Genomic DNA, 20,022 nt, shown 5'->3' with positions numbered 1-20,022 from the left:
AGGTGGAAACATTATGCTTTGGGGCTGTTTTTCTGCTAAGGGGACAGGACAACTTCACCGCATCAAAGGGACAATGGACGGGGACATGTATCATCAGATCTTGGGAGAGAACCTCCTTCCCTCAGCCAGGGCATTGAAAATGGGTCGTGGATGGGTATTCCAGCATGACAATAACCCAAAACACATGGCCAAGGCAACAAAGGAGTGGCTCAAGAAGAAGCACATTAAGGTCCTGGAGTGGCCTAGCCAGTCTCCAGACCTTAATCCCATAGAAAATCTGTGGAGGGAGATGAAGGTTCGAGTTGCCAAACGTCAGCCTCGAAACCATAATGACTTGGAGAAGATCTGCAAAGAGGAGTGGGACAAAATCCCTCCTGAGATGTGTGCAAACCTGGTGGCCAACTACAAGAAACATCTGACTTCTGTGATTGCCAACAAGGATTTTGCCACCAAGTACTAAGTCATGTTTTGCAGAGGGGTCAAATACTTATTTCCCTCATTAAAATGCAAATCAATTTATAACATTTTTGACATGCGTTTTTCTGGATTTTTATGTTGTTATTTTGTCTCTCACTGTTCAAATAAACCTACCATTAAAATTATAGACTGATCATTTCTTTGTCAGTGGGCAAACGTACAAAATCAGCAGGGGATCAAATACTTTTTTCCCTCACTGTACCTTTTGCAGCAATTACAGCTGCAAGTCTCTTGGTGTATGCTTGGCACATCTAGCTCTTGGGGTAAGCTTGGCACATCTAGCCACTGGGATTTTTGCCCATTCTTCAAGGCTAAACTGCTCCAGCTCCTTCAAGTCGGATGGGTTCCGCTGGTGTACAGCAATCTTTAAGTCATACCACAGATTCTCAATTGAATTGAGGTCTGGGCTTGGACTAGGCCATTCCAAGACATTTAAATGTTTCCCCTTAAACCACTCAAGTGTTGCTTTAGCAGTATGCTTAGGGTCATTGTCCTGCTGGAAGGTAAACCTCCATCTCAGTCTGAAATCGCTTGAAGACTGAAACAGGTTTCTGTCACGTTCTGACCAGTAAAGGGGTCATTTGTTATTGTAGTTTGGTCATGACGTGGCAGGGGGGTATTTGTTTTATGTGGTTCGGGGTGTGTGTTTATGTAGAGGGGTGTTTGTTTAGAGTTTCCAGGGTTTTGGTCTATGTTCTATGTTGTGTATTTCTATATCTGATCTAGGGTGTTTAGTTCTATGTTTAGTTAATTGGGATTGGGGCCTTCAATTGGAGGCAGCTGTTTCTCGTTGCCTCTGATTGAAGGTCCTATAATTAGGGGTGTGTTTGTTATGGGAATTGTGGGAGGTTGATTTTGCATTGCTGTGTGTTAGCCTGCATTACTGTTTGTCGTCCGTTCGTTGTCTTGTTTTGTTTAAGTGTTCAATAAATGTTAAAAATGAGCACTCAACCTGCTGCGCCTTGGTCCACTGCCTACGATGACCGTTACAGTTTCCCTCAAGAATTTACCTGTATTTAGCGCCATCCATCATTCCTTCAATTCTGACCAGTTTCCCAGTCCCTGCCAATGAAAAACACACCCACAGCATGATGCTGCCACCACCATGCTTCATTGTGGGGATAGTGTTCTCGGGGTGATGAGAGGTTGGGTTTGCGCCACACATAGCGTTTTCCTTGATGGCCAAAAAGCTCCATTTTAGTCTCATCTAACCAGAGTACCTTCTTCCATATGATTGGGGAGTCTCCCACATGCCTTTTTGTGAACACCAAACATGTTTGCTTATTTTTTTCTTTAAGCAATGGCTTTTTTCTGGCCACTCTTCCGTAAAGCCCAGCTTTGTGGAGTGTACGGCTTAAAGTGGTCCTATGGACAGATACTCCAATCTCCTCTGTGGAGCTTTGCAACTCCTTCAGTATTATCTTTGGTCTCTTTGTTGCCTCTCTGATTAATGCCCTCCTTGCCTGGTCCGTGAGTTTTGGTGGGCAGCCCTCTCTTGGCAGGTTTGTTGTGGTGCCATATTCTTTCCATTTTTTAATAATAGATTTAATGGTGCTCTGTGGGATGTTCAAAGTTAAAGATATTTTTTTATAACCCAACGATGATCTGTACTTCTCCACAACTTTGTCCCTGACCTGTTTGGAGAGCTCCTTGGTCTTCATGGTGCCACTTGCTTAGTGGTGCTCCTTGCTTAGTGGTGTTGCAGACTCTGGGGCCTTTCAGAACACTGATATCATGTGACAGATCATGTGACACTTAGATTGCACACAGGTGCACTTTATTTAACTAATTATGTAACTTCTGAAGATAATTGGTTGCACCAGATCTTATTTAAGGGCTTCATAGCAAAGGGGGTGAATACATATGCACGCACCACTTTCCATTTGTAATTTTTTTCATTTCACTTCACCAATTTGGACTATTTTGTGTATGTCCATTACATGAAATCCAAATAAAAATCTATTTAAATTACAGGTTGTAATGCAACAAAATGCCAAGGGGGGTGAATACTTTTGCATGGCACAGTATATAGCATTTTGCAACAAAACCAATTGTAATACACATCTAAAATCTATGAATAAAAAATCTGAGGACAGTAGTATTGTACAGACATATAAAGTTATCCATAGAGATGATATGTGTGTACGAAATGAATACACTACAGATGAGGAACTGCCAATCTGAACGTGCAGCTAGAAATATATGCAACTCCTTTTTAGTACAGAAAGAAATATGAGTGACTTCATGATACTGTCTGTTTGTACATGTCCTCTATGAGTTCCTCCCTGCCCTTCACCCTGGTCGTGTCTATAGGCTAGGCAACAGCAGCAGAAAAGACAGACATGAGGGGAGCAAGAAGAAGGAGGCAGGACCTGGACAGTGGGCGTGTGCTTTAAGAGACTCCTGGTTAATCTCTTCCTGGTTGGACGGGCTCAGGGCATCAGCGTTGGCAGCTGGTTGGTTACGACTGGAGCACATGTAATACAGGTTTCCAGAAAACTGCATCTTCTTGGACTCCTGTCGCAAAGACTCCCAGACAGCAGAAGCCTCATCCGGACACCAGGCCATCGCCACGTTTGCACAGTCATGAAACTCATCCCAGGACCTGTAGGGGGTGGAACAGAGATGGTCACATACAGTGCATTCGGAAAGTATTCAGTCTCCTTGACTTTTTTACAGCCTTATTCTAAAATGTATTAAATAAACAAATTTCCTCATCAAAAAAACAAAACAAACATCAATACCTTATTTACATAAGTATTCAGACCCTTTGCGATGAGACTCGAAATTGAGCTCAGGTGCATCCTGTTTCCATTGATCATCCTTGAGATGTTTCTACAACTTGATTAGGGAAAGAGAAAGGGGTATACCTAGTCAGCTGTACAACTGAATGCCTTCAACTGAAATGTGTCTTCCGCATTTAACCCAACCCCTTGGAATCAGAGAGGTGCGACATCCACGTATTCAACATCCACGTCTTGGGCGCCCGGATTGAGTCTACCTGTGGTAAATTCAATTGATTGGACATGATTTGGAAGGTACACACCTGACTATATATGGTCCCATAGTTGACAGTGCATGTCAGAGCAAAAGCCAAGCCCTGAGATCGATGGAATTGTCCGTAGAGCTCTGAGAGTATTGTGTCGTGGCACAGTTCCTCTGTGGAGATGGGAGAACCTTCCAGAAGGACAACCATCTCTATAGCACTCCACCAATCAGGCCTTTATGGTAGAGTGGCCAGACGGAAACCACTCCTCAGTAAAAGGCACATGACAGCCCTCTTAGGGTTTGCCAAAAGGCGCCTAAAGACTTGCAGACCGTGAGGAACAAGATTCTCTGGTCTAGTGAAACCAAGATTGAACTCTTTGGCCTGAATGCCAAGTGTCACTTCTAGAGGAAACCTGGCACCATCCCTACGGTGAAGCATGGTGGTGGCAGTATCATGCTGTGGGGATGTTTTTCATCGGCAGGGACTGAGAGACTAGTCAAGATCGAGGGAAAGATGAACGGAGCAAAGTACAGAAAGATCCTTGATGAAAACCTGCTCCAGTGTGCACAGGACCTCAGACTGGGGCGAAGGTTCACCTTCCAACTGGACAACGACCCTAAGCACACAGCCAAGATAACGCAGGAGTGGCTTCGGGACAAGTCTCTGAATGTCCTTGAGCGGCCCAACCAGAGCCTGGACTTGAACCTGATCAAACATCTGTGAAGAGACCTGAAAATAACTGTGCAGCAATGCTCCCCATCCAGCCTGACAGAACTTGAGAGGATTGGCAGAGAAGAATAGGACAAACTTCCCAAATACAGGTGTGCCAAGGGCCTCGAGGCTGTAATCGCGCCAAAGGTGCTTCAACAAGGTACTGAATAAAGGGTCTGAATACTTATGTAAATGTGATATATCCTTTCTTTCTCATTTCTAAAAACCTGTTTTTTCTTTGTCATTATGGGGTATTGTGTGTGGACGGGAAGAGTTAACACCACTCATAAACATCTTAGATTCACATTCCCCGTGTACAAGTTCAGAAAGGCTAAACTTGCACTGTATTTGGATATTGGCCCATGGTCTTAACTCAACCCTTAAACAGCACATCTGTTGGGGGCTTAGGGCATCTGTTTATTGTACACACAAGAGACCTTGAGGGGAATGGGTGAAACAAAGAGGAAGCAAAATCCAGCCTTGCAAAGTCCCAGAGTCACATGTGCAGTAGAAAACAGCAGAGTAACAGCAGGTGAAGGGCAGCTTGTTAGCAATATCTGCCTGCAGTCTATTTTCTGATTAAAATAATAAAGGATTGCTGAGGTGTTAGATTAAACACTTGATCTGAAACATACACTGCATGCTAATGCATAAACAAACCAAGCTCCCGGCCCGGGAAACAAGGACATTACCTGTTCTACTAACGACAGATTTTCCTTAATTTTTATTCTATACTCAAGGTAAACTCTCCTATCATTCCATAGAGAATACTGACAGTGGTGCAGCCTTGGCCTAGATGCAAATCTGAGACTTTAATCCAGTAGGGAAAAAACTGCCTTTCCCTAACAGATTTGCCCACATTCCTAGGAAGTGTGTGTGTGTGTGTGTGTGTGTGTGTGTGTGTGTGTGTGTGTGTGTGTGTGTGTGTGTGTGTGTGTGTGTGTGTGTGTGTGTGTGTGTGTGTGTGTGTGTGTGTGTGTGTGTGTGTGTGTGTGTGTGTGTGTGTGCAGACGTATGTATACACACGCACGTAAGAGTAAGTTTACTGAATGGCAGGATTAGTACCTTAATTGGTACCTTAAGGAATATGACCAAAATAATAACATAATTGTAATGACCACTATATACCTTAAGATAACAAGTGTGTCTCCAGCTCCGCAATACTGAACAACAACTCCCGACAGGACCTTCCTACATTGATGCAACAATATTTTCTGGGAATGGGTTGATCTTGATGGGGTGATGCATCTTCCAGGGGGGTCATACCCTAGCTCAACAACAACAATTAAAAATGGCTACTACAATTATTCAAATCCAGACTAAAAGGCAAATGCAGTTTAGAACCCTCAGGACTTTAGGACCATGCGGACGCCTGGGAGCGGGAGGGAAGGCTGTTTATGGCTAGCTGGCTTTATGGAGAGCTTATCGATGCAGCTGTAGGGAACAGAGCGACTTCTTCTCGAAACAGTGCTGAGGTAAAGATACTTTGGCTAGGTAACTGCTGTTTGACTTGATATGAAACTGAACAAGAGTGTAACCTCGGTGCTGAACTAGTGCGTAGCAGCTAATGTGTTTGTAGAATGTTAAGTCCCTTATTGACTGAGGTGAATGAAGCTACAGCAACAAGTTGATCATGTCTGGAGTAAAATGTTGCTTGTTTTTGATATTCTCCAAATTGCATTTTAGAGTTTTTAAATGTGTAGAAATTGAGTAAATGAGTTTTGATTTTTATAAAAAATTCCTTGACATAATGTTAAGATGGATTACAGACGCATGTATAAATAGAATGGAAGACAGAGATGGATAAAGAGAGACCCTCAATATTTAATTAGGCACTCCAATATGCCTCCAGAAAATGGGAAGTGCTGTCAGGATGTTAGAGAGAGCTGGGGCATAACCATGGAGAAGAAAGAGAGAGCTGGGGCATAACCATGGAGAAGAAAGAGAGAGCTGGGGCATAACCATGGAGAAGAAAGAGAGAGCTGGGGCATAACCATGGAGAAGAAAGAGAGAGCTGGGGCATAACCATGGAGAAGAAAGAGAGCGCGATGGAGATATTGAAATAGAGGTAAAGATCTGTTGAAGCCCATCGTTCAATGGTAATTCAGTTATGGGTCACAGTGTTATGTCAATATACACATTTCAGAGTGTGTGTGTGTGTCTATAAATAACATATAGATGAGGGGATTTGTATCTACTGTAAGTTCATAATCATTGGTCTTGGTTCATCTGTCAGTGACTATAGGGCCATAATGTGTGTGTGTGGGGGGGGGGGGGGGGGGGGGGGGGGGTGCTTACTTGCAGATGGTGTGTATCTCCTGTGTGTCCTCATCTTTCTGGGCACTGTCGGTCAGGCTGTCTCCCAGAGCCATCAGACACTGAGCGAAGCCCTTATAGATGGAGTGACACCTCCTGGTGGAGGAGGCAGAGCTGGGACAGGGGCCGACGACTGGACGGAGACACAGAGACATACAGTATACCATCAGCACTCTCTGTATCCCTGGCTCACAGTGGGGAGAAATGAGCATCAGGAGAGTTCAATATTGCCAAGCACAGGACTTCTGAGTGGTTTTTGTAAACGTGTTTGGTTACTTTAAACAAGTGGCACAAAGCTCTGTCTTATACAAGGCTTGACAAACCTTGGATCCTCTATAGCTGGATCCTCCATATGTACATTACATGACCAAAAGTATGTGGACACCTGCTCGTCGAACATCTCATTACAAAATCATGGGCATTAATATGGAGTTGGTCCCCCCTTTGCTGCTATAAGTTTCCACTCTTCTGGGAAGGCTTTCCACTAGATGTTGGAACATTGCGGGGACTTACTTCCATTCAGCCACAAGAGTATTAGTGAGGTCGGGCACTGATGTTGGGCGATTAGGCATGACTCGCAGTCGGCGTTCCAATTCATCCCAAAGGTGTTCGATGGGGTTAAGGTCAGGGCTTTGTGCAGGCCAGAGGCTTAGGCTTGTGTGTGGCTGCTAGGCCATTGGAAACCCCTTTCATTAAGCTCCCAACGAACAGTTATTGTGCTGACATTGCTTCCAGAGGCAGTTTGGAACTCGGTAGTGTGTTGCAAACAAAGACAGATGATTTTTACGCGCTACGCACGTCAGCACTCGGTGGTCCCGTTCTGTGAGCTTGTGGCCTACCACTTCACGGCTGAGCCATTGTTGCTCCAAGACGTTTCCACTTCACAATATTAGCACTTACAGTTGACCGGGGCAGCTCTAGCAGGGCAGAAATTTGACAAACTGACTTGTTGCCACATTGGAAGTCACTGAGCTCTTCAGTGAGGCTATTCTACTGCCAATGTTTGTCTATGGAGATTGCATGGCTGTGTGCTCGATTTATAAATCTGTCAGCAACGGGTGTGGCTGAAATAGCCGAATCCACTAATTTGAAGGAGTGTCCACATGCTTTTGAATATATAGTGTATCTATAGCTGTACATCTTCAGCTCTTCTGACATTGAGAGACATGGTTATGTTCCTTTGTCAGACTATTTCAGATAGAGTACTTAAGTCCTTGAAATCAGCATGGTTTTACACAATCCAAACTAATTGAATCTGAACAGCATGATGCACTGTACCAACAACTAACCTTGAAGGTGCACACTCCAGAAAGTCCATGTGTGAAAAATAAGTTTGGAAGGAAAGTGGCCCTGAAGGATGTTTTAGCTGAAGCATGTCAGAGGGGTACAGGCTGTTGTGTGAGTGACCCAGATACAACTTAATTTCAAGATTGCATTTAGGCTACATAGGAATAATTTTAATGTGAAGCAAATAGTGCCTGTAAGCCGTGTGAATATACATTTTTTTTTCAAGTGAGTCATGAACCCACTCAATAACCCCAAACTTCTCCCTTACAGACCTCTATCTCTTCATCCCCTCTCTCCTCCCCTGCTACTCCCTCCCACGGTAATCCAACCATTTTAAAGGCGAACCCTCAAAAAAGCTAACGGGACTAAGTGAGGTAAAACTGAGGATGGTAATTGGGTCAGACAGCAGATCACCGGGGCCTGGAATATAGCATAATATAAAAAGCGTCTCAGAGTAGAAGTGCTGATCTAGGATCAAGTCCCAACCTGTCTATATAATCTTATTCATTATGATCTAAAAGGTTAAACTGATCTTAGATCAGCACTCCTACTCTGAGAGGCTTTGTAGACACGGGCCCAGAATTCTCTTCTGGTACCCTGGGAAGAACATGATTAATATTGATTAATTATGACTTTTCCCGCCTCCTTTTTTTCCTGTTGATTTCGGCCAATGTTTGGCAGTGGGGGTCTAAAGATTATTGGTTTCACTCATCCTCATCAGAATTTTATGAAGACCTAGAAAGAGCAGAGAGATAGACAAATTATTGAATTGAGCCAAGAGAGATAGGGACAGTATAAGGAACAGGAGGGAAGAGGAAATTAACAAATGCACTGTCTATTGAGAAGTAAAAAAAAAAAAAAAAGGTATATGTTGGCTGAAAAAGACCACGGTTGTCCAGCCCAGTGGTTCCTCATATAAGCACGTTGCTACTTTCCCCAATAGAAATGTGTCTTAATTGAACTCCAGCATTATGCTATATCCCAGCGCCATGCACACCACGCCACGCACCATCCCATGTCCCAGCCAGGTCTGGTTCAATATGCATCCTATACAGGGCAGCAGATACTGTAAGCTGCTTTTGAGCATAAATGTAAATATTTGATAGCATGACAGAGCCTGGGGGAATCCATAGAGTATTCCTATAAAAAAGCAGGCAGTCTCAAGTCAGGCAGACATGACTGATGAAGAAACCACAGACCTAACTGATGTAGTTAGGCCTAAAAGAAAATGACATTACTTTTCTATCCATTCTGGTGTATTTTCATCACACTGGTTTTGCATTGATAATTTACCAAACTCCCCCCTCTCCATCAATAAAGATTGATGAAGACGCGTTCGTTGAAGGTTAGGAATCTAGTGATTTTTCTGTGCAGATCTTTTCCTTGAAGAGTATTGGCGTCATGAGAAAAAAACAGAATTAAAGTGCAGATATCGATATTAAAAGGATAGAGGGAAGAGTTTCTATATGTCAGGCATCACAGCCATACTGTCTCTAGCACTACGTACAGTATAGACAACTGGATGCCAAAGGCACTGTTTCATTTAGTTTTCCTGTCATTACAGCAATGTTCCAGGGGGCTTGTTACTGGAGTTTCTTTGACTCAGAGTGCTACTGCACATCAGAACTACCACAGTGGAGGCTTTGCTTCACTGTATTGACCTTCCTCTTCCACTGGAAGCCTCAGTAATGAACTGGCCTGTAAACCAGGGTAAATAGCTTCTTCTTTTTTAACCGTTATTTAACTAGGCAAGCCAGTTAAGAACAAATTGTTATTTACAATGACGGCCTTCGCCAGTCATTGTAGCTGCGTGCTATGAGAGTGGAGCACAGAGATCAAGGGGAGCAGTTGGAAGGATTCAGCAAAAGACTCACCAGTCAGAGCTGCTTAAAACACTGCTGCTTATTCGTATTACTGCTCCTGATAATCCTCACATAATTGCTGGTCACTACCCAAATGAGAGAACTTATGGTCCCGGGAGAGTTTGTAAGACTTTCTGGAAACACAATATCTATAATCTGTCCTGCTATATAATACAGAGTAAAAATGAAACAGAACAGCATAATGAGTTGAACTATACTGTACCAACATAATGTTTTGTATATGTTGTCTAACATGTGCTCCCTTAAAACATCAATGTAGCAGGAGATGTTTTGAAGTTTGGAGGAAATACACACATGAAAAACAGAATAAAGTTGTATTTATAAAGGTCCATTCTGCATCGCTCCATATATCATTAACCTCTGAACACATAAAAACAGAATAGACAAGAGAAAAATAAACAGTGCTCTGTAATAAGTGGGTCTAGACTAGGTACCCCAGCCGTTGGGGGTACGCCAAACAAAAATGTGCTAGATTTTTTTTCTTCACATTTTCAAACAGTCCATTTATATTTTCCAACGCGGCTATACATTTGGGTGAGGTTTCTTTCTCTCCTGAGTAGCCTCGTTTCACTGCCAAAAATAAAGTTAAACTATCTAGTGTTCAGCGAAATAACAACACAATGTCAAATACAGGTAGCCTAGTCAAATAATTAACATCCAATCACATTAGATGGTTTAATTAAGACGACTTTCGAGTAGTAAGTCATGTATAAAAGCAACAGATACCATTAATAAGAAGGGGCTAGAAACGTCTTATGGTGAGCTACCGAATGGCTAGGACAGGCTAGCCCCATACTATTGTGGAGGACTTAATTCTTCCTGCTGCTGTGGATATGGCCGGGACAATGCTGGGGGAAAATGGCAAAGAAACTATACAGACAATGCATCCATCAAACAACACCGTTTCATGACGCATCAATGACATGGCAGGAGATGTTTTGAAACAATTACTGCTTCACATACAAGCCAGTGAATTCCATGCGTTACAGCTGGATGAGTCAACAGACGTGGCGGGCCTGGCACAGCTCCTGGTATATGTCCGTTACGTTTATGGGGGGTCAATTAAGGAAGACATCCTCTTCTGCAAACCACTGGAAACCAGGACAACAGGAGAGGATATTTTTAAAGTACTGGACAGCTTTGTGACATTAAATGGACTTTGGTGGTCAACATGTATTAGTATCTGTACTCATGGCCCAAAAGCCATGACAGGGAGACATAGTGGAGTGTTAACGTTTGTGCAAGCAGTTACTCCCGACGCTACTTGGGTACACTGCAGCATACACAGAGAGGCTCTTGCTGCCAAGGGAATGCCTGACAGCTTGAAAGACGTTTTAGACACTACAGCGAAAATGTTAAAGCAAGGCCCCTGAACTCTCGTGTATTTTCTGCATTATGCAATGATATGGGCAGCGACCATGTAACGCTTTTACAACATACAGAAGTGGGCTGGTTATCAAGGGCCTAAGTATTGACATGTTTTTTTTAATTGAGAGACGAGCCTAAAGTTTTCTTTACTGACCATAATTTTCACTTGTCTGACCGCTTGCATGATGATGAGTTTCTCACACGACTAGCCAGTCTGGGTAATGTTTTTTCTCGCCTGAATGATCAGAATCTAGGATTACAGGGACTCTCCTCAACTATATTCAAGAGTTGGAGCTCTTCTCTGTCTGCATTAACAAGGACAACACACAGGTCTTTCCATCATTGTATGATTTTTGTGTGCAAATGAACGCAAGCTTACGGACAATGTCAAACGTGATATAGCGAAGCACCTGAGTGAGCTGGGTGCACAATTACGCGGATACTTTCCCGAAACGGACGACACAAACAACTGGATTCGTTATCCCTTTCATGCCCTGCCTCCAGTCCACTTACTGATATCTGAACAAGAGAGCCTCATCAAAATTGCAATAAGTGGTTCTGTGAAAATGTTATTTAATCAGAAGCTACTGCCACATTTCTGGATTAGGCTGTGCTCAGAGTATCCTCCCTTGGCAAATTGTGCTGTTAAGACACTGATGCCCTTTGCAACCATGTACCTATGTGAGCGTGGATTCTTGGACCTCACTAGCATGAAAACTAAATACAAGCATAGGCTGTGTGTTGAAAATGATTTAAGACTGAGACTCTCTCCAATACAACCCAACATTGCAGAGTTATGTGCATCCTTTCAAGCACCCCCTTCTCATTAACCTGTGCTGAGTTATTCACAATTTTCGATGAACAAATAAGGTTTTATATGTAAGATAACAAAATCAAGAGCAAAATTATTGATTATTATTATATTATTATTTGTGCCCTGGTCCTATAAGAGCTCTTTGTCACTTCCCACGAGCCGGGTTGTGACAAAATCTCACACTCATTTCTATGTTTAATAAATGTATTGTATAGTGTGTGTGTGTGTGGCAGGCTTACAGTGATGGCAAAAACAATATTTGAGAGTGCTGGAGGGGGTACGCAGCTGGTGGTTGAATGTTTGAAGGGGTACGGGACTATAAAAAGTTTGCGAACCACTGGTCTAGGCGACCCACCTGGCAGACTGACGGGCTGAGTCTTTCTCGGCACATGCATGTACATCTCTATTCGTGAATATGCAGCTGTTGCCAGGCGCAGTGCTGAACTAGCTGAATTGGTGCTAATGTCTGCTGCACAAGTGCTGCAGACCATTCTTTCTCATGTGTCAATTTCTGAATGATGCACACCCTTCTGATGATCCCATAAACAAAATGTTTTGACACCTCTAAAAAGAAAACAGAACTTTGAGTTCAGAGGACCATTTAGATGTACATTATGATCTCATTTCACTTTACTTCCTACAGCTGGTTGTTTACTGTGTTCATGTAGAAAGTGAGGAAATGCCTGAAGAAAGCACTACGAATCTGTGGCCTCTTCGTCGTTGCAGGTTGTTGTTTCTTTTAGCTTCCCCCCAAAATGATTATCTCCAGGTGTTTAATCAAACTACCTTGTGTATACCCTCATATATTGTATGAAATACAGTTGAAGTCAGAAGTTTACACACACCTTAGCCAAATACATTTCAACTCAGTTTTTCACAATACCTGACATTTAATCCCAGTAAAAATTCCCTGTCTTAGGTCAGTTAGGATCACCACTTTATTTTAAGAATGTGAAATGTCAGAATAAAAGTAGAGAGAATGATTTATTTCAGCTTTTATTTCTTTCATCACATTCCCAGTGGGTCAGAAGTTTACATACAATCAATTAGTATTTGGTAGCATTGCCTTTAAATTGTTTAACTTGGGTCAAACGTTTCAGGTAGCCTTCCACAAGCTTCCCACATTAAATAAATTGGGTGAATTTTGGTCCATTCCTCCTGACAGAGCTGGTGTAACTGAGTCAGGTTTGTAGGCCTCCTTGCTCACACACGCTTTTTCAGTTCTGCCCACAAGTTTTCTATAGGATTGAGGTCAGGGCTTTGTGATGGCCACTCCAATACCTTGTCTTTGTTGTCCTTAAGCCATTTTGCCACAACTTTGGAAATATGCTTGGGGTCACTGTCCATTTGGAAGACCCATTTGCGACCAAGCTTTAACTTCCTGACTGATGTCTTGAGATGTTGTTCAATATATTCACATAATTTTCCTTCCTCATGATGCCATCTATTTTGTGAAGTGCACGAGTCCCTCCTGTAGCAAAGCACCCCCACAACATGATGCTGCCACCCCCGTGCTTCACGGTTGGGATGCTGTTCTTCGGCTTGCAAGCCTCCCCCTTTTTCCTCCAAACATAACGATGGTCATTATGGCTAAACAGTTCTATTTTTGTTTCATCAGACCAGACGGCCTTTCTCCAAAAAGTATGATCTTTGTCCCCATGTGCAGTTGCAATCCGTAGTCTGTTTTTTTATGGCGGTTTTGAAACAGTGGCTTCTTCCGTGCAGAGCGGCCATTCGGGTTATATAGGTCGATATAGGACTCGTTTTACTGTGGATATAGATACTTTTGTACCCGTTTCCTCCAGCATCTCTTTTGCTGTTGTTCTGGGATTGATTTGCACTTTTCGCACCTAAGTACATTCATCTCTAGGAGACAGAACGCTTCTCCTTCCTGAGCGGTATGACGGCTGTGTGGTCCCATGGTGTTTATACTTGCGTACTATTGTTTGTATAGATGAACGTGGTACCTTCAGGTGTTTGGATGATTTCTTTTTGATTTTCCCATGATGTCAAGCAAAGAGGCACTGAGTTTGAAGGTAGGCCTTGAAATACATCCACAGGTACACCTCCAATTGACTCAAATGATGTCAATTAGCTTATCAGAAGCTTCTAAAGCCATGACATGTGTATGTAAACTTCTGACCCACTGGATTTGTGATACAGTGAATTATAAGTGAAATAATCTGTCTGTAAACAATTGTTGGAAAAATTACTTGCGTCATGCACAAAATAGATGTCCTAACCGACTTGCCAAAACAATAGTTTGTTAACAAGAAATTTGTGGAGTGGTTAAACAAATAGTTTTAATGACTCCAACCTAAGTGTATGCAAACTTCCGACTTCAACTGTAGTTAAAAAAAATACTCTCCACAGACTTTTTTGTTCATCTGTTAGGGCTCTTGCTCTGCCAGTGACATTGTATACTGGAGAATCAGTGGAGTAACCCTTAACAATAAGTTTTTCTTATACCTGTGTAGTAACACTGACATTACAGCTGGAACTTACATAATGCTTAAGTAATTGTCATTATGAAACTAAAACAAATTAGATACCAATCAAAATCGAGTATAATCTAGTATCAGTGTGTAGCCCGTGGCACCTAGCTGGTATGAGACAAGGTGAGCAAGTAAATAAATATCGAAGGTGGAACTCTCCAGTAGCAGTGTCTGTTCCACCCAGAGTACAGGGAACAATGCATATTCCCTCTCACGAAAGTCTGTCAAACTTTTGGTCAGCTTACTTTTGTTTATTTTTCTGTGAATACTTTACCACGTTGCTTACTCAAGTAAACGACAGCCCTCAAAAACAATGATTTGTGTTGAAGTAGCCTCTGTCAAGTCCCCAACAACTGGATGTTCCGGTATTCAGGGGAAATGGAAAGAGCCTGTGAAGCGACTTCCGCTTTTGGACGTTAACAAGGCGACACTCCATATTGCTAACTCCTCCTCCACATTTACTGGATTGGTTTAACAGTGCAGAAGGGTTGTTTTCTTATCGCCAAGACCAGTATGTAGAGGATATAGTTTCAGGTGTTTCTTTTACACCTGCTACGTTAGGTTAGTGTTGCAGTGATGTGCTCGATGCTGTATTCGAGGGAAGCGTTTATGGCTGTTGCGAGAAGCGGCTTTGACGCCATGTTTGTTGTGGTGTGGGCAAGGGATAGGGTATGGCCTACCAAATGTAAAGGTATGTGCTTTTAACCTTTTTCTAAAATGTTTTATGAGATTGGAGAACATATTAGGAGGGATCTTAGACCATTCCTCCATTCATATTGGGCTATTTTGCTTCCACTGGTCCTGTGGCCTTTAAGGTCAATGGCATCCTGAACTTTATCAAGTACCAGGACATTTTAGCCAAACATTTGGTTGCCTCTGCCAGGAAACTGACACTTGGCCACAAGTGGATCTTCCAGCAAGACAATTTTTATTAGATTTTTTATTTCAACTTTATTTAACCAGGTAGGCTAGTTGAGAACAAGTTCTCATTTGCAACTGCGACCTGGCCAAGATAAAGCATAGCAATTTGACTCATACAACAACACAGAGTTACACATGGAATAAACAAAACATACAGTCAATAATACAGTAGAAAAAAAGGGGAAAAAAGTATATATACAGTGAGTGCAAATGAGGTAAGATAAGGGAGTTAAGGCAATAAATAGGCTATGGTGGCGAAGTAATTACAATATAGCAATTAAACACTGGAATGGTAGATGTGCAGAAGATGAATGTGCAATTAGAGATACTGGGGTGCAAAGGAGCAAGATAAATAAATACATTATGGGGATGAGGTATATAGATGGGCTGTTTACAGATGGGCTATGTACAGGTGCAGTGATCTGAGCTGCTCTGACAGCTGGTGCTTAAAGCTAGTGAGGGAGATATGAGTCTCCAGCTTCAGAGATTTTTGCAGTTCGTTCCAGTCATTGGCAGCAAAGAACTGGAAGGAAAGGCGACCAAAGGGGGAATTGGCTTTGGGGGTGACCAGTGAGATATACCTGCTGGAGTGCGTACTACGAGTGGGTGCTGCTATGGTGACCAGTGATCTGAGATAAGGCGGGCCTTTACCTAGCAGAGACTTGTATATAACCTGTAGCCAGTGGGTTTGGCGACGAGTATGAAGCGAGGGCCAACCAACGAGAGCGTACAGGTCGTAGTGGTGGGTAGTGTATGGGGCTTTGGTGACAAAATGGATGGCACTGTGATAGACTGCATCCAATTTGTTGAGTAGAGTGTTGGAGGCTATTTTATAGATGACATCGCCAAAGTCGAGGATTGGTAGGATGGTCAGTTTTACGAGGGTATGTTTGGCAGCATGAGTGAAGGATGCTTTGTTGCGATATAGGAAGCCTATTCTAGATTTAATTTTGGATTGGAGATGCTTAATGTGAGTCTGGAAGGACAGTTTACAGTCTAACCAGACACCTAGGTATTTGTAGTTGTCCACGTATTCTAAGTCAGAGCCGTCCAGAGTAGTGATGCTGGATGGGCGAGCAGGTGCGGGCAGTGATCGGTTGAAGAGCATGCATTTAGTTTTACTTGCATTTAAGAGCAGTTGGAGGCCATGGAAGGAGAGTTGTATGGCATTGAAGCTCGTCTGGAGGTTAGTTAACACAGTGTCCAAAGAGGGGCCAGAAGTATACAGAATGGTGTCGTCTGCGTAGAGGTGGATCATAAAATCACCAGCAGCAAGAGCGACATCATTGATGTATACAGAGAAGAGAGTCGTCCCGAGAATTGAACCCTGTGGCACCCCCATAGAGACTGCCAGAGGTCCAGACAACAGGTCCTCCGATTTGACACACTGAACTCTATCAGAGAAGTGGTTGGTAAACCAGGCGAGGCAATCATTTGAGAAACCAAGGCTGTCGAGTCTGCCAATAAGAATGTGGTGATTGACAGAGTCGAAAGCCTTGGCCAGGTCGATGAATACGGCTGCATAGTAATGTCTCTCATCGATGGCGGTTATGATGTCGTTTAGGACCTTGAGCGTGGCTGAGGTGCACCCATGACCAGCTCTGAAACTAGATTGCTTAGCGGAGAAGGTACGGTGGGATTCGAAATGGTCGGTAATCTATTTGTTAACTTGGCTTTCGAAGACCTTAGAAAGACAGGGTAGGATAGATATAGGTCTGTAGCAGTTTGAGTCTAGAGTGTCACCCCCTTTGAAGAGGGGGATGACTGCGGCAGCTTTACAATCTTTGGGAATCTCAGACGATACGAAAGAGAGGTTGAACAGGCTAGTAATAGGGGTAGCAACAATTTCGGCAGATAATTTTAGAGAGGGTCCAGATTGCCTAGCCCGGCTGATTTGTAGGGGTCCAGATTTTGCAGCTCTTTAAGAACATCAGCTACCTGGTTTTCGGTGAAGGAGATATGGTGGGGGCTTTGGCGGGTTGCTGTGGAGGGTGCCGGGCAGTTGACCGGGGTAGGGGTAGCCAGGTGGAAAGCATGGCCAGCCGTAGAGAAATGCTTATTGAAATTCTCAATTATAGTGGATTTATCGGTGGTAACAGTGTTTCCTAGCCTCAGAGCAGTGGGCAGCTGGGAGGAGGTGCTCTTATTCTCCATTGACTTTACAGTGTCCCAGAACTTTTTTGAGTTTGTACTACAGGATGCAAATTTCTGTTTGAAAAAGCTAGCCTTAGCTTTCCTAACTGCCTGTGTATATTTGTTCCTAACTTCCCTGAAAAATTGCATATCACGGGGGCTATTCGATGCTAATGCAGAACGCCACAGGATGTTTTTGTGCTGGTCAACTGCAGACGGGTCTGGAGTGAACCAAGGACTATATCTATTCCTAGCTCAAAATATTTTGAAAGGGGCATGCTTATTTAAGATGGTGAGGAAGGCACTTTTAAAGAATAACCAGGCATCATCTACTGACGGGATGAGGTCAATGTCATTCCAGGATACCCCGGCCAGGTCGATTAGAAAGGCCTGCTCACAGAAGTGTTTTAGGGAGCGTTTGACAGTGATGAGGGGTGGTCGTTTGGTCGCAGACCCATTACGGATGCAAGCAATGAGGCAGTGATCGCTGAGATCTTGATTGAAAACAGCAGAGGTATATTTGGAGGGGGAGTTAGTTAGGATAACATCTATGAGGGTGCCCATGTTTACGGATGTGGGGTTGTACCTGGTAGGTTCATTGATAATTTGTGTGAGATTGAGGGCATCAAGCTTAGATTGTAGGATGGCCGGGTGTTAAGCATGTCCCAGTTTAGGTCACCTAGTAGCACGAGCTCAGAAGATAGATGGGGGGCAATCAATTCACATATGGTGTCGAGGGCAATGTCGAGGACAATAAGCCCAAGCACACATCAAAATCCACAAAGAAATGGTTCATTTACCACAAAATGAACCCCATTGAAAACCTGTGGTTTGAATTGCAGAGGGCAGTCTATAAGAGCAGACGAAGGACATCAAGGATCCGTAAACATTCTGAATGGAGGAATAGTGTAAGAACCCTCCCAACGTGTTCTCCAATCTCCATTTTTGGAGCATACAATATAGCTCAGGATTTGTATTACTTATTTTATACATTATTTTTTACTAATCTTTATTGAGGGTGCCAATAATTACAGACCTGACTATTTAATTCAGAGTGAGATGTACATTACACTGGCCCGGGCGTTTTCTAACGTCTGCTCCACACACATTCACTGGGAAGACAACTCCATCCAATACAAGGTGCTCTAGAGACAGGAACCATTAGCCAAGTTATTAGGCTGATATATCCACCACATCATTAGTACCACCCTCACAGGGACTAGAATTTGAACAGAAGTCCTCATTCTTCATCTGTGGGTGGCACTCAGAGGTCTGTGGTTCACTGTCTACACAGACTCCATTGTGTCTCTGATTAGTAGTAGCTCCGTGTTTTTTTGTCTGAGCGAATATTCAGCATGTCACTCTCTGAGCAGCAAAGCCAAAGATTTTTGTCTGACCAGGTAACTGCTGTTGCACTCTCTGACACTGAGTAGGTGGAATGCTGGGGAGGTTTACTATGGTAACTCCATCATTAAGGGCAACAGCCAGGCTAATGAACCTGCTGGTGACAGCATTGCGTGCGAGAGGAATAGAGGGACTGAATTCCCACTGCAACCTCCATGCTGGGCATAATAAGAAAGAGAGCGAGAGAGAGAAATAGAGAGAGAGAGCATGAGCGAGAGAGGGAGGGAGAGAGAGAGAGAGAGAGAGAGAGGGAGAGTAGGCTATGCATAGGATCGGCATAAAGAACAACCCCTGATAATTAGCTCTACTGGACTAACTCCCGTTTCCAAATGAATGATTAACCTCTCAGATTTTTCCATTTGGACCTCAGTTCCCATCACAGGGGAGAGGAGGGAAAATAATAAAAATCCTACAACCACAGAAAATATATTTTCCCATAGAGGACAATAGTGATGCAGAAAGGAGTGAGACGGAAATGTGAAGAGATAGAGATTACATAAATACTGTGCTCCAGAAAGACAAAGGTTTGGTAACATAATTTGTCTATTCTGAAGCATTATGAGAAAGGAGAGGTGGAGCAACTTGGTGTAGTCTTGGTTCAACTGTAATCTGTTCTAATGAGGGTTGAAGCCAAGCAGGTCACACTGAAATGAGTGGATTAGTGCTGCTACTGCCGACAATCATGTTCATTAGGACCACCAGCGCTGCTGTGCAAGTTGTCCTGTAGGTGTATGAAAATAATTGGACAAAATGCAGACCTAGGAAGACTGCATGAGGCAAATTATCTGCCTGTTGGTTAGTACAGATAGAGAGTGAAACGGAGGGAGAGAGAGGGAGGAAGAGAGAGTATGAGAAATAGGCTTTACTCAGAGAGCAACCATTCACATCAATGTAAGGAAAAAGCCTTCTCAGACATTAAATCCAGTCCAGCTCCTTAAGCCTTTCTGTCTCTTGAACGCTCTTCCTGCCTTTCCCTCTCTCTCTCTAAAGATCTGATAAATCTGTAGGAAAAAATACTTGCCAAGTAACTATTTCTTTGGCTCAGAAGAGCTAAAAGGATACACAAATTGCTTGAAGGGCACTGACGAAGAGAGAAAAGATCTTTAATGTGCAAGCTTCTTTCATATTCCTTCTTTAGCACGCCGTTTAATAAACACAGACACACACTCAAACACCCAAATACGTACACACACACACTTTAAGAAAATGAACACAACACATGGA

General features: G+C 43.1%; 1 protein-coding gene across 1 annotated transcript in view; it reads right to left on the bottom strand.

The window, feature by feature from the left end:
• Window positions 1–605: 605 nt before the first annotated feature.
• LOC106560823 (neuritin) overlaps window positions 606–20,022 on the bottom strand; it is a 28,607-nt gene continuing 9,190 nt past the window's right edge. The window contains exons 2-3 of the mRNA XM_014124157.3: window positions 6,476–6,626; window positions 606–3,082 (exon numbers count right to left, since the gene is read on the bottom strand). Of these exons, the coding sequence (XP_013979632.1) occupies window positions 2,785–3,082; window positions 6,476–6,626 (449 nt within the window). The 3' untranslated portion in view covers window positions 606–2,784. The remainder of the gene's footprint in view (window positions 3,083–6,475; window positions 6,627–20,022) is intronic.

The sequence above is a fragment of the Salmo salar genome, chromosome 10, assembly GCF_965601325.2.
Source record: "Salmo salar chromosome 10, fSalSal1, whole genome shotgun sequence".
NCBI lineage: Eukaryota > Metazoa > Chordata > Actinopteri > Salmoniformes > Salmonidae > Salmo > Salmo salar.
Note: the sequence above shows the minus strand (reverse complement) of the source record. Positions and strands in the feature narration are given on the sequence as shown.